Source organism: Coloeus monedula, assembly GCF_965178545.1.
Source record: "Coloeus monedula genome assembly, chromosome: 1".
NCBI classification, from domain to species: Eukaryota; Metazoa; Chordata; class Aves; order Passeriformes; family Corvidae; genus Coloeus; species Coloeus monedula.
The window spans coordinates 136355983-136367821 of record NC_138781.1 but is presented as its reverse complement, the minus strand read 5'-3'; the positions used below and the strand labels follow the sequence as shown (position 1 = coordinate 136367821).

The 11839-nt window shown below is 60.1% G+C and overlaps 1 protein-coding gene across 1 annotated transcript; it reads left to right on the top strand.

Annotated features, from left to right (window-relative positions):
- Positions 1 to 623: 623 nt before the first annotated feature.
- Positions 624 to 11409, top strand: GDF6 (growth differentiation factor 6; the record flags this gene model as incomplete). Its single annotated transcript, XM_082288076.1, has 2 exons — positions 624 to 960; positions 10541 to 11409. 2 exons carry the CDS (start codon positions 624 to 626, stop codon positions 11407 to 11409), a joined length of 1206 nt encoding a protein of 401 aa, XP_082144202.1.
- Between the last annotated feature and the right edge of the window lie 430 nt (positions 11410 to 11839).

Below are 11839 nucleotides of genomic sequence, written 5' to 3'. Positions count from 1 at the left end.
GCTTTCCCTTCCTTCTCTGATGGGTGGCAGGGCCTGCCTGAAGGCTGCCAGCTAGATGGGCCCTGGCACATCCCAAGGTGAGACCCTCACTGTCCACCACATTCTCCTTCTTTTAAGACCCCTGCTTTGTGCCAAGCTTCCAGGCACATGGCCACGGGAATACAGAGAGCCTCAAGCAAAATCATTAGCTTCGCATGAGTCTGCCCCCACTCAGCACTGGAGAACCTGTGAGGCACCTGAACACATGACAGCTCCGGTGGGTTGATGAGAAGCGGTACCCGAGAGGTGGCAACAAGACGCGCGGCATCTCTCTCCGGCCCCCGTGTCCACCTCCCGCGTGAAGTACACAGCGAGGAGGGAGCAGAGGGACCCCCAAGCACCCGACCGCGGGGTGTCCCGCCCCGCCGCGGACCGCCCCGCGGGGCGGGCTGGGTGCCCCCACAGGGCGGTGCGCGGCGGGGCGGTACCCACGGGGCGGGGCGGGCGGCTGCGGGCTGAGCCCGCCCGGGTGCAGTCGCCGCTCCGCGCCACGCCGCCGCGCAGTCCCCGCGCCGCTCCGTGGGCCGCCGGAGCCGCACGTCGGGCCGCCCTCCTCTTCCTCCTCACCGCCGCCGCCTCTCGCTATGAATGCACGCCGGGCCCTGCTCTCCGCCGCCTTGCTCGCCAGCCTCCTCTGGGATTTACCTTGCTGCCTCCCGGCTTCCCTCCCTTCCTCCTCGGAGCTCGCCGCCTCTTCCAAAGGTGGTCGCAGCCGCAGAGTGCCGCGGTCCCCACGGGAGAACCGCCCGCGGCAAGGGGGACACGCCATCGGCAGGGCGCTTCCACGGGCGGAACCCCACGAGTACATGCTGTCTCTGTTCAGGACTTACTCTATCGCTGAGAAACTGGGCATCAACGCCAGCTTTTTTCAGTCGTCCAAATCCGCCAACACCATCACTAGTTTTGTAGACAGGGGACGAGGTAAGTTCTGCCTCCCCTCGCTCCTCACGGTCCCCCCGGGGCTGCGGGTGCCGCTTCCCGCGGCTCTCCATGGTACGAGGCTGCCGTCCCGCAGAGCCTGGTGCTGGGGAGGTGGGGAGCGCGCTGCAGTGGCCACCGGTGCTGTTCCCCGCCCCGGTATTGCAGGAAAGTGCAGATGTGTCGGTAAATTGGGAGTCGCGTTGTTTTATTTTAAAGCAAACGGCCCCGCGGCGTTGAACCCGAGCCGCGGCAGCCCTAAGAGCTGCGTGCGAGAAACACGAGTGTTCCTCCCCGAATCGTCATGGGGTGGTGGAAAACACGCCCCAGCTTTGCAAGGCGGAATTTGGGTATAAATTCAACCTTGGAAAAAAAAAATTAAATATCGCTCTTCTGGTTTCTTTCCGCCCGCCGGAGAAAGGGCGGCTCTTACGACACGGCTGCACGGCAAAAAGTTTAAACTGACCGAGGGCAATCATCTGCTGCCTGAGGCTGCTCTCGCCTCGGGTCCCGTTATCGGGCTTACCTGGAAGAGCCCCCGCCCCGTCCGAGCGCGCTGGGACTGGGACCCTCCGGCTCCGCTTGCGGGGGCAGCGTGCAGCCCAGGTACCTCCCGGTACCGGGACTCAGCGAGGGGCGGCCGGACTTGACGTCTGCTCCGGAGCCGCGTCCTTTGAGCTCTGTGTGGGGTTGGTCCTCACGCACCCCCGGGCCCGGGGTTGGCAGCGGGGCCCTCTACCCCGGGCCGCAGATCTTCCCGGGCAGCGTCGGTGCCGGGGGGCTCGCGGGAGCCCTCCGTGACCTGCAGCCCTGGCCGGGGCCCTCCTTTGCTTTTCTCTCGTTGTATCGCTCGTACCCGGGGCCACGGGTGCACGTTTCTCGTCGATCCAGAGTCAAATTTCCCTTCCATAAAAACGCCCCCCCCCCCGCCCCTTTTATTCCTCCCCTTTTTTCGTTACCCTGGTTGTAAACCATTAAGAACAGACTAATTATCAGGTTCTTAATGAAGGTTGTGCTTTCGTTCCTCCCCCTCTCCCACATCTGAAGACCCTCCCCTCCGTCCGCGCCTCCCCGGGCACTGGTGTACCTGCCGGTGCCGGGACCCGGGGCAGCTCGCCGCCCTCCCGCCGTGTCCCAGCCGTTTTAGGGCAAAACAGAGCGCCGGGAAAATCACACGGCTCCCTGGAGGTACAGGAGCCGATCGCCCCAAACCGAACCGAACCGAAGCCAAACTGACCCCCTTCACCGCCTCCCCGCGCCGGAAGCCTCTCCCCGCCCACGGCACCCAAGGCTCAACCCCTTGCCCCATCGCTACCCCTGGCTCGGGGGATTCTTTTCCGCCGAGGGAGCTCGGCGGGGCTCTTCGCCTCCCGCCTCGGCGCCCGTCGCGCCCCTTCCCACGTGGAAGGATGCGTGGAAGCGCCCACAGTATGTGCCCCTCGGTCGGAAGCCCGCAGAGGTTTTCGAGGGGAAAGGGGACACGGGGTTTTGCTCTCCGCCTTCACCTTATGGGGGTTGTTTTCTTCGTTGCGGGGGTGGGGGGAAGAGGACTCGCTTTCTAGAAATACGGTTTCGAAAACTCAGCCGTCAGAAAGGAGCTGGACCGCTCCCCCTTGACGGAGAGGAAACGGGGCACTAACTCTGCGAGCCGCAGGGAATGGAGCCGCGTTCGATATCATCTTATTCTTGATAACCAGAAGAAAGACAGTTAATTTAACAAATTTAGCTCATCTCGCTGCATGTGAGATTCTACCTCGGGGGAAGTGATTTGCTAACAGAAGTCCTGGTTTGATTAAGGAAAAGCCTCACTTTTCCCCATTGATTTTGATTTGATGTGTCACAGGCTGTGACCTTCTGCTGGACCTTCTGAGGGTTGCTTAGCATCAAGCCACTGATTGGAGTATTTCAACTCAGTGATCTAATTGAGTGTTCATGTCATAACATATCAAATATTGTCTAGTCTCCCATAATGAAGTGGACCAGCCAATGGCACATCACCAAAAAACTTCAAGAGAGCTTCCGTTCCTCTGAAGTGGTAGCTATTTTACTGCCCACCTCCCCGTGGGCTCCTAGCCCAGTTAATTGGCGAGCTGGAGTTGTGCTGATGATGAACAGTCTTTGCTCAGAGAAAGCGGGGAAGGGGGGGCAGATTTTCTGTCAATTCATTTGCAGACAGTATAGCCGCCCAAATTGACCCAATTAGATGGGCTGCTCTTCACCTAAGAGGCAGCTCCGGGGGGGTATGACGGTGGCCGTCCCACCTGCCGCACGCCATCCTGCATGGCAGCATTTCGGGGGGACAGCAGCCAGCAGAGGAGCGGGAAGCAACTTTTAGTTCTGCCGAGAAATACTCTTCCCGTACGAGGCGGGCTGCGGTGCCTGCGTGTCCATGAGAGCGGCCGGCGGGGCTGCTCGGCGCTCGGCTCTGACCGGCAGCAGCTCCCGGCCGCAGCAGTCCCAAGCCCGCCGGTCCCACCGCCCTCAGAGGCTGCGGGCAGAGCATTTCGGCGCAGACACCGACAGCCGCTCCCCTTTGACTCGTTTCTTCCCTTCCCGCTTGAAGCTAATAAGATCGTTTTCAGGGTAGCTCGAGAGGGAGTGAAGCCACGCTACCGCTTAATACATACATAATTTTCCCCCCATCGGTAGAAAAAGAGAGGAGAAAGGGGGGAAAGAGTTTGCGCTTCCCCCTTCTCCACCCCCTCCCGCCCCCCACTCGCTCCCCCTTGTTACGGTCGCAAGATCAGACAGGACCTAGCTGAATGTAGGAAAATTACTGTTGGCACATGAAGTAACTCATTAAAACGCAGATGGTGCTCTCACTGGCCTCAGGACCCCCAGCATTGGAACTCCACAGTAAGGCAGGACAATTAGGAGCTGCAAGGACTCCACCAGGCAGGAAAAAAAAAAAAAAAAAAAAAAAAGGAAAAAAAAAAAAGGAGGGAGCGGGAGGGAGCTGGAGAAGGGAGCTGTAAACAAGCAATTCCAAAGCTACGCGGCACGACTGGGAGCAAATCGAAAACAAAAAAGAAATAGCCGGGGTGCAAGGGAGCGCGATTTTCGGAAGGATCTCCCGTGGGAAGGGATTGCCACGAGGGCCGGCTGCTGCCAGTGTCCCTCGCCTCTCGCTTTTGTGTCTGCAGAGCTGCGCGCAGCACCGGGACCACGGCAGGGCTCCCGCATACGAAATGCGGCAGTCCGCGCCTAAGGGACGGGGAAATCGAAATAGGTCGAGATCTTCTCCTTTTTCCCTCCCCGTTTTCTTTGTGCAGTTTCGCGTTCCAATTGGGAGGCAGCTGATTCGCATGGGCAGGAATCCGAATATCGTTATTTTGCTCTTGCCGTGAGGGTCGTGAGGGTGGTGAACAGAGGGCTAGGACGAAAGGGGGATCCCGTGTGCAGAAACTGAAAATGGCCCGGCTGTGCATGTGGCAAACGAAAAGAGTGTAAATCCCACTTGAAGTTCATCTAGTACAACATATTTATGCAAAACAGCGGGTTTCTGGGTGGACCGAAAGCTGCAATGTAGTGTAATCTGTGCAGCGCCTTTGCCCAGGCAGTGTTGTCGTTGGCAGAAGGAAAATGAAATATAAACAGGGAAGTATTTTAATGGGAAAGGAGGGAATTCACAACTGTTAATTATTTGGTGACCTTGTATTCGATTTGTTTGAGCCCCTTATAAAAACACTAATGCAGACCAGACGGCCGGAGCGCGGCAGCGAGCTGCCGCTCCACATCCCCGCCGTGCACCCGGGAAAGGAGCGAGCGGCCCGGCCCGGCCCGGCAGGGCCTCCGCGCCCGCGGAGCCGGTGGCGCGGGGGCGGGCGGGGCGTGCGCGGCGGCTCCGCGCTGCCTGTGCCGGGAGGTGTTTCGGGGGTTGGTGTTTTACCCCCCGCGCCGCGGGAGATGCGGGAGGGAGCGGAGCGCAGGGCCGGGGCGCAGGCAGAGCGGGGCACAGGCGGAGTGGAGCGCAGCGTCCCCTCGGCGGCTGGGGCTGCACCTCTCTCCTTTTCCCAGTGAAAATGGGGGCTGTCGGCGGGGGGAGTATTTTTTAATTTGTCTTTCGTTTGTTTGTTGTCCCTTGAGAAGGCGCGGGGGCTTGCGCACGCAGCGCCGCGGGACGGGAGGGCGGTCCGGGGAAGCGGCGCCGGGAGCTCCGTGGATTAGGCAGCTCGGCTGGGCGGTGCGCGGCCGCGGAGCCGCTCTGCTAACGGGACGAGTAATTAACACCTATCAAACCGTTCCGGTGGCTCATTTCGGACATGGTCCTGATTTTTTTCGTTATTATTATTATTATTTTTTTTTAATCCAGAAACCCTCCCGCGGGGCTTGCTAAGAGGCTGCATTTGATTTTTCTGAGGGGGGGGACGCGGGGGGGACGGATGACCGAGCTCTCCACATCGGAGCTGTGGAGTTTCCGCCGCCCGCGGGGAGATGCTGTGCCGCAGCTGGGCTGGCCTCAACCAGCAGCCGAGTGGCCCGCGGGGAGAAAATCCGGCGCAGGCCGGGGTCACTCGGCGCTGGGCACGGTTGCGGGCGTGCCTCGCCCTCCTCATTTACTTCCTCCCTTCATAGTGGAAAAAAACCCCAAAACGGTCGATCGGAGAAAACTCTCCTTTCCTTGCAATCTCGGAGCAGGCTGAAACTGAGGTTAGGAGTCCTCCCGTGCCTGAAGTCTGATTTATGAGCGAAAGAGGACGTTTCAGTCTTTGCTAGTTATGGCCAGATCTGTATGCTCTGTTGCTGTATCTTAGCGCTTCCACATATATCGCTCAGAAATATCCTCCAAAGCGTCCCCTCGCTTCATTTCTTAGCTCCAAGAACTGGGAATATTCAGGCCGATTTTCTCAACACGAATAATTTCGGAGGAATTATTTCTCCTCCGTCAAAGTATTTCGGGTAGCGTAACCGCCGCAAATGGGGAAAGGGAAAGATACTGGGTTAAGGTCTGTTACAGCAGGTAGAAATTCCCCAAGGAAGCTCCTCTACGCCTCGGCGCATCTCCCGGGACGATGCCGACAGCCGAGGGCCCGGAGCCTTGCGGGATGTCCCGTCGGTGTTGCAGCGGTCCCCCTGCGCCCGAGGGCCGAGAGTTGCTCGTGGGAAGCGGGGAGGTGGCGGAGAGTGGGGCAAGGGCAGGCAGCCTTCCCGGAGCAGGTACGGTACAGCGGTGATCAAAGGTACATCACAGCCAGGTGCCTCCTCGCTCCGAGGAGGTAAAAAAAAAAAAAAAAAAGGAAGCAGCCCTCCAACAGCTAGTTAGCGTTTTTGGCAGGATTGGGAATTCGTCTGAGGAAGGTGTGGTCTTTCTCGGTTACTCGATAGCGAAGTGAACGATACATTTAAATCTAGTCACTCGGTGTAATAAAAAACCGCGGCGAGGCAGGCGCTGGGAGATGTGGAATTGAAACCCGGAAAAATACCACACATGGAGAGTCAGCCCCTTGTTTCCAGCTTGGGTAATGCTCCTAAAGAAATACCTGTCAGCCTTGCTACTCTGCAGACAACGTGTGGGCAGACCTTCGCAATTAGGGACAATATATGTTTTAATTTCCAGATTATTGTTGTGCGAGTGTCTGCAAAGTGTCTTTAAACTAAAAATGTGCTTTTGGTTTGCGAGTTTAAATATGGCTTGAAAGAGAATTTGGGAATGGGAAAATTCTTTTTGAATGTGGTTTGGGTATAATTTGCAGTGATGTAAAGTTAAGATCTGAGCCCTGATGAATTGGCTGGGAGCCCAGTACCTGATCTGCCATGAAAAGCGAAACTTTGTGTAGCCTTCGTTAACCCCCGTCTCTCCTCAAAGCCCAGACTGCGGCGAGAAAGCGACCCGGTAAGCGGGAGAGGCTTCACACAGGGAATTGAGGGAAACGTCCCAACCCAGTCATTCATTTAGCTTCGGAGATGCTGACACCGCAGCCACCGCACCGCGGAGGAAAGCGTGGGGGAAGGCGGGCTGGGGCCCGGCGCAGCCCCCCCGGCCCGGCCCTGCCCTCCCGCCTGCCGGAGCACCGGGCACGCCGCTGCCCGAGCGTCTCGGGAGGGGCAGAGCGGAGTGGGGCTGCTCTCTCCCCCCGCCACTGACACATCCTTAAATTTTAGGTAGACCTGCCTTCTGTCCCTCCTTCCCGCTCCTAATATTTTATTTTTTCCCGAAAAAAAGAACAAACTACGCGGAGTCGAAATAGAACTAATACTTACTGCGGAACTAACATTCATCTACATTAACGTTACAAATAAAAACACACCTCCCCGGTGCATTTTCTGCAGTGTGGCTTTCCCCGGTCCAGCAGGGATGACTTTGCTGTTCTCACCAAGTATTTCGGTAACGGGAATATCTGTAAAGACACCTTCAACTGGCCTGAGAAAAAGGCAGATCTCGACCTGGCTGTTAGAAATCCCGGGTTGCACCCCAGTCGCTCCTGGGGTTTAAAGAAAAACTGAAGAGGACAAGCCCCTCTCCTTATGCACTGCTCACAGGGAGAGAGAGGGACGGCCAGGGTGTCTCCACGCCGTCTCTGCTGCCGCTCTTTGTGTGTTGGCAAGGCAGCAGCTTCGCTGGAACAAAGGGTCCCCAACCTAGACCCGTCTCTCCCCGTTTTGTGGAGGTTCCGGAGGTCCCGCTTTCCCTCCCCGCCCTCTGCTGCTTTTCCCACCCTCTCGACTGCGCTGGGAGCGAGCCAGTACTGGTTTAGGATTATGTATTCATCTGGAATTATTAGGTTACAAGAGTGAATACATAGCGTTTATCTGATCGGATTCAAAGCTGCTCATTTGAAACAACCGGCAGCCCTGCCCCTTTCCCTGCCCTCCCGAGAGAGGCACGGGAGCCGGCAGCCGCCTGAGCCAGTGGGACTTTTCCAGCACAGAGTTTCGGTGCTGTTGAAACCCGTCTCAGAGATTCGCTTGACCGGGGACACATTTGTCTGCAAATCGGCCGTGTCCCCAGTGTGCCATGCCACCGAGCAACCCGGACCAGCCGTGCAACGCCCCAAACCCTCAAACTGGAGTCTCAAAAGTTGCTGCTTGGGGAGCATCCCTGAGCAAGCCTTTTGGCACCCACAGTGCCGGAGCTGGTTGCCTCCCGCACCGCCGTGTGACAGGGTCTGCAAACCCTTTAAAGCCCATTTTCAGCAGCCAGGACATGCGGGGAATTCAGCCTCCCCCCGCTTCCCTCCCGTCTAACCTGCATGCCTGGATGTTACCCCTGAATGGGATTTCCTGTGCCGCGGCAGGCCACCTGCGTGATGGCTCCTCGGGAAGGGGAGAGGCGCTTGGTGTCCCCGCCATCCCTCGGGAAAGGGCTACCCTTTCCCTGAAAGCTAAGTCTGCTGGGCAGTGCTGCCTTGCTCCTGCACCCCGGCAGAGATGTGGGGGACCCCAGGACCGTGGTGCTGGCCAAGAATAGGACAAGGAGGAGCTTGTGTGTGGGGTGTCTTCTCCGGAGGGACAGCGGCCTGGAGACGGCACTCTCCTCATCCCCACGCCATGGCGACTGGAGTATCAAAGACAGCAAGCATCTCTCTTCGAAACCAAGTATGACACCCGCCTCTCCATCCCCTAAGCAACGAGAGCTATTAAAAGCGAATCTGTGCCCAGGCCCGGCTCTGCCCACACCCCGAAGCTGGGGATAGGGGAAGGGGAAGGCGCTGATCTAGTTTCCTCGACAGTCGCTGGAGCCCTTGAACGAAGGTATGAGGCATCTCGGCAGGGCCAGGAGATCTGCCTGCGCCCTGTCGCATGCCCGGGTATCTGACAGTTGTGGGACGCAGAAAAAAACCCCAAAGACGACGAGAAAGAGGAGAAGGAGGAGGAGGACCTGCGCTTTCTTACCGGAGGGATGGGCATCCTCTTCCGTCTGAAGTTTCCAGGATCCCCTTGAAGGAGGGGGCAATGATACCAGAGATCTCCTGAGCTATTGGACCCTCCTCCCGCAACCAAGTGCACCTCAGCCCCTGGCCCCGACGGCCCGCGCCTGTGAAGGGGAGAATTACCCCCACACCTCCCCAAAACCCACAAGAGACTCATGGACCGAATCCTGGTCTGTGCTTGCAGTGCTGATGAAACTCTAGGCACCTCTAGACAGGTCCCGGTGGGTTTCACTTTTATTTTCAGCAGCTCCATAGAGCATCTGTTGTCGTCACCTGGGCTGTGACGATATTCTTCGGGCTCTGCGCGTGTTTTTTCAGTCTCCTCCCGCCCTCCCCGAGCGGGGTGCACGACCGGGCTGGCTCTTGCCCCTCGCTGGGGAAAGAGCAGCCCCATCGAGAGCAAACAGACAAGCCTGAAGTGGGAGGCGGAGGCGGGGATGCGAAAGGCCTGGGTTCAAATTCTCCGTGATGCCTGAAGGGCCTGACCCATTCCGCGTCGCTCCGGCCGGCGAGCAGCCCCGGGGAGGCGGGGAAGATCCGGCTCTGGAATTCCCTCTCCCTGCTGACTCCTCGTGCGACGCCGGACGGGGGAGGGACCGCGGCCATGCTCCGGCCACCTGGCCCCGGGCGCAGGGCAGGTGTGCGGGGCCCGGCGAGCGCCCAGCTCCGCAGCCTGGGATGCCGCGTGGGTGCGCGGCGCGGTCCGGGCGGGCGACGGAGCCTCCCACGGCGGCTCCCTGCGGGGCGAGGGGGGACGCGCTCGGCAGGCAGCCAGGCTCCGCCGCAGGATCCTGTGGCCTGGCTGCGGGGCAGGTCTTTTCCCCAGCAATTCCCGCTATCCCTGCTGCACTCCACGCTCCATCTCCCTGCTAACGTCTAGGGGAACACGCAGCGATGCAGGGCAACTGTCGAGTGTGTTAATCCGCACTGATTAACTGCACGTTAATCCGCATTGATTTTTACATCGCCGTGGTCCGTCTGAAGGTTTTGGCTTGCATAAATCATCCCCTTGTCTCTCCTGCCCCGCAGGAGGTTCCCCGAGACCTGTCAGGTAGAGCCGAGGTTGTGAAACATACTGATTAGGAACCGCAATGACCTTTGATATCGATAAATAACAGGCGGGTGTATATTTCTTTAGTCTCTGTTTCTACCCCCGGGGCGGGCTGATTTTGGAAAAGCGGTGAGGGGCTGCTAAACAGAGGCTCCAGTGGCACTTTTACAATAGAAATCTACACAAGCTTTACTAGCTTCTGGGGAAACGCAGGGGCTTTGGGAATTTTTGTATTTGAGGGGTTGTAAACATTTTATTGGAAAGCAGCTCAGGGGAATCTGGTTTGCTTTCTACTCTGCACTTTGTACATCGATGTGTCAAAAAAGAAGTCCAGGTTTTTCTCAGAGAAGAACAGATACGTGTATATGGGGCTGATAGGCAGAGGATGTGGATGGAGCAGGGTCTGCCTCTAGCGCTGGAGACCTGTCTCCTATCTGGTGCGGGTCTTTCCATACTTCCTTTCCTTTCCATATTCTTCCCTTCTCCTTCTTTCTTCCCTCCCTACCCTCCCCCGGTCCCGGTCAGGCTGGGGGTGGGGGGTGAGGCGGGCAGGAGCGGCCCCGGCCGGGCAAGCCGGCGGTGCTCCCTCCCTTCCGCGCCTCAGAGACCTCTCGGCAGATCCCCCCGAGCGCAACTGACTGTAATTATTTTTATCTCGCAGACGATCTCTCGCCCGCTCCCTTGAGGCGGCAGCAGTATGTGTTTGATGTGTCGACCCTCTCGGAGACGGAGGAGCTCGTGGGGGCCGAGCTGCGGCTGTTCCGCCGGGCCCCCCGCGGCCGCCCGCCGCCCGCCGCCCCGCTGCACGTGCAGCTCTCCGCCTGCCTCTCGCCGCGCCCGCTGGACTCCCGCGCCCTGGACCCGCGAGCGGCCTCGTCCGCCGGCTGGGAGGTGTTCGACGTGCGGCAGGGCCTGCGGGAGCAGCGTCCCTGGAAGCGCTTGTGCCTGGAGCTGCGGGCCTCGGCGGACCGCGGGCCGCGGCGCTGGCTCGACCTGCGGGGCCTGGGCTTCGCGCGCCGGCCGCGGCCGCCGCAGGAGCGGGCGCTGCTGGTGGTCTTCACCCGCGCCCGGCGGCGGAGCTTCCTCGGGGAGCTGCGCGCCGAGCTGGGCGCACCCCCGCCGCCGCCGCCCGCTGCCCGCCGCCCGCCGGCCCGGCGCCAGCGCCGCACCGCCTTCGCCAGCCGGCACGGCAAGCGGCACGGCAAGAAGTCCCGGCTGCGCTGCAGCAAGAAGCCGCTGCACGTCAACTTCAAGGAGCTGGGCTGGGACGACTGGATCATCGCCCCGCTGGAATACGAGGCCCACCACTGCGAGGGGGTCTGCGACTTCCCGCTGCGCTCCCACCTGGAGCCTACAAACCACGCCATCATCCAGACCCTCATGAACTCCATGGACCCCGGCTCCACGCCGCCCAGCTGCTGCGTCCCCACCAAACTGACCCCCATCAGCATCCTCTACATCGACGCGGGCAACAACGTGGTGTACAAGCAGTACGAGGACATGGTGGTGGAGTCCTGCGGCTGCAGGTAGCGGGCGGGACGCCCCTCGGCGGCAGCCGGGTCTGCATCTGGCGGAGGTGCGGCGGCAGCGGCGAGCGGGGCCCCGTCCCGCGCCCGGCCGAGCGCGGCTGGGGCGGAGGGGACCGGCGGAGGGGCGGGCGGCGGCCCGGCGCCGGGGTTCCGCGGCGGCTGCCCGCGGTGGTGGCGGGGCCTGCGGGGGCTGCGGCAGCGGCGGCCCGCGGCTGCCGGCAGGGAAGGGCGAGCGGGCCGGGCAGGCGGCGAGGCCCCCGCCCGGTCCCTTCCCCGCTCCCCTCTCCTCCCCCGAGGTTTATCTGGCGATCTATCCTCCTCCCTCCAAAGGTGAAGGCAATTTACCAAGTACAAAAAGAGTCGGGGGAGGGAGAGGGAGCAGACTGATCCCTCTCTCTGAAGTTGCTCTGAAGAGGGCTGTTTCATTTCTG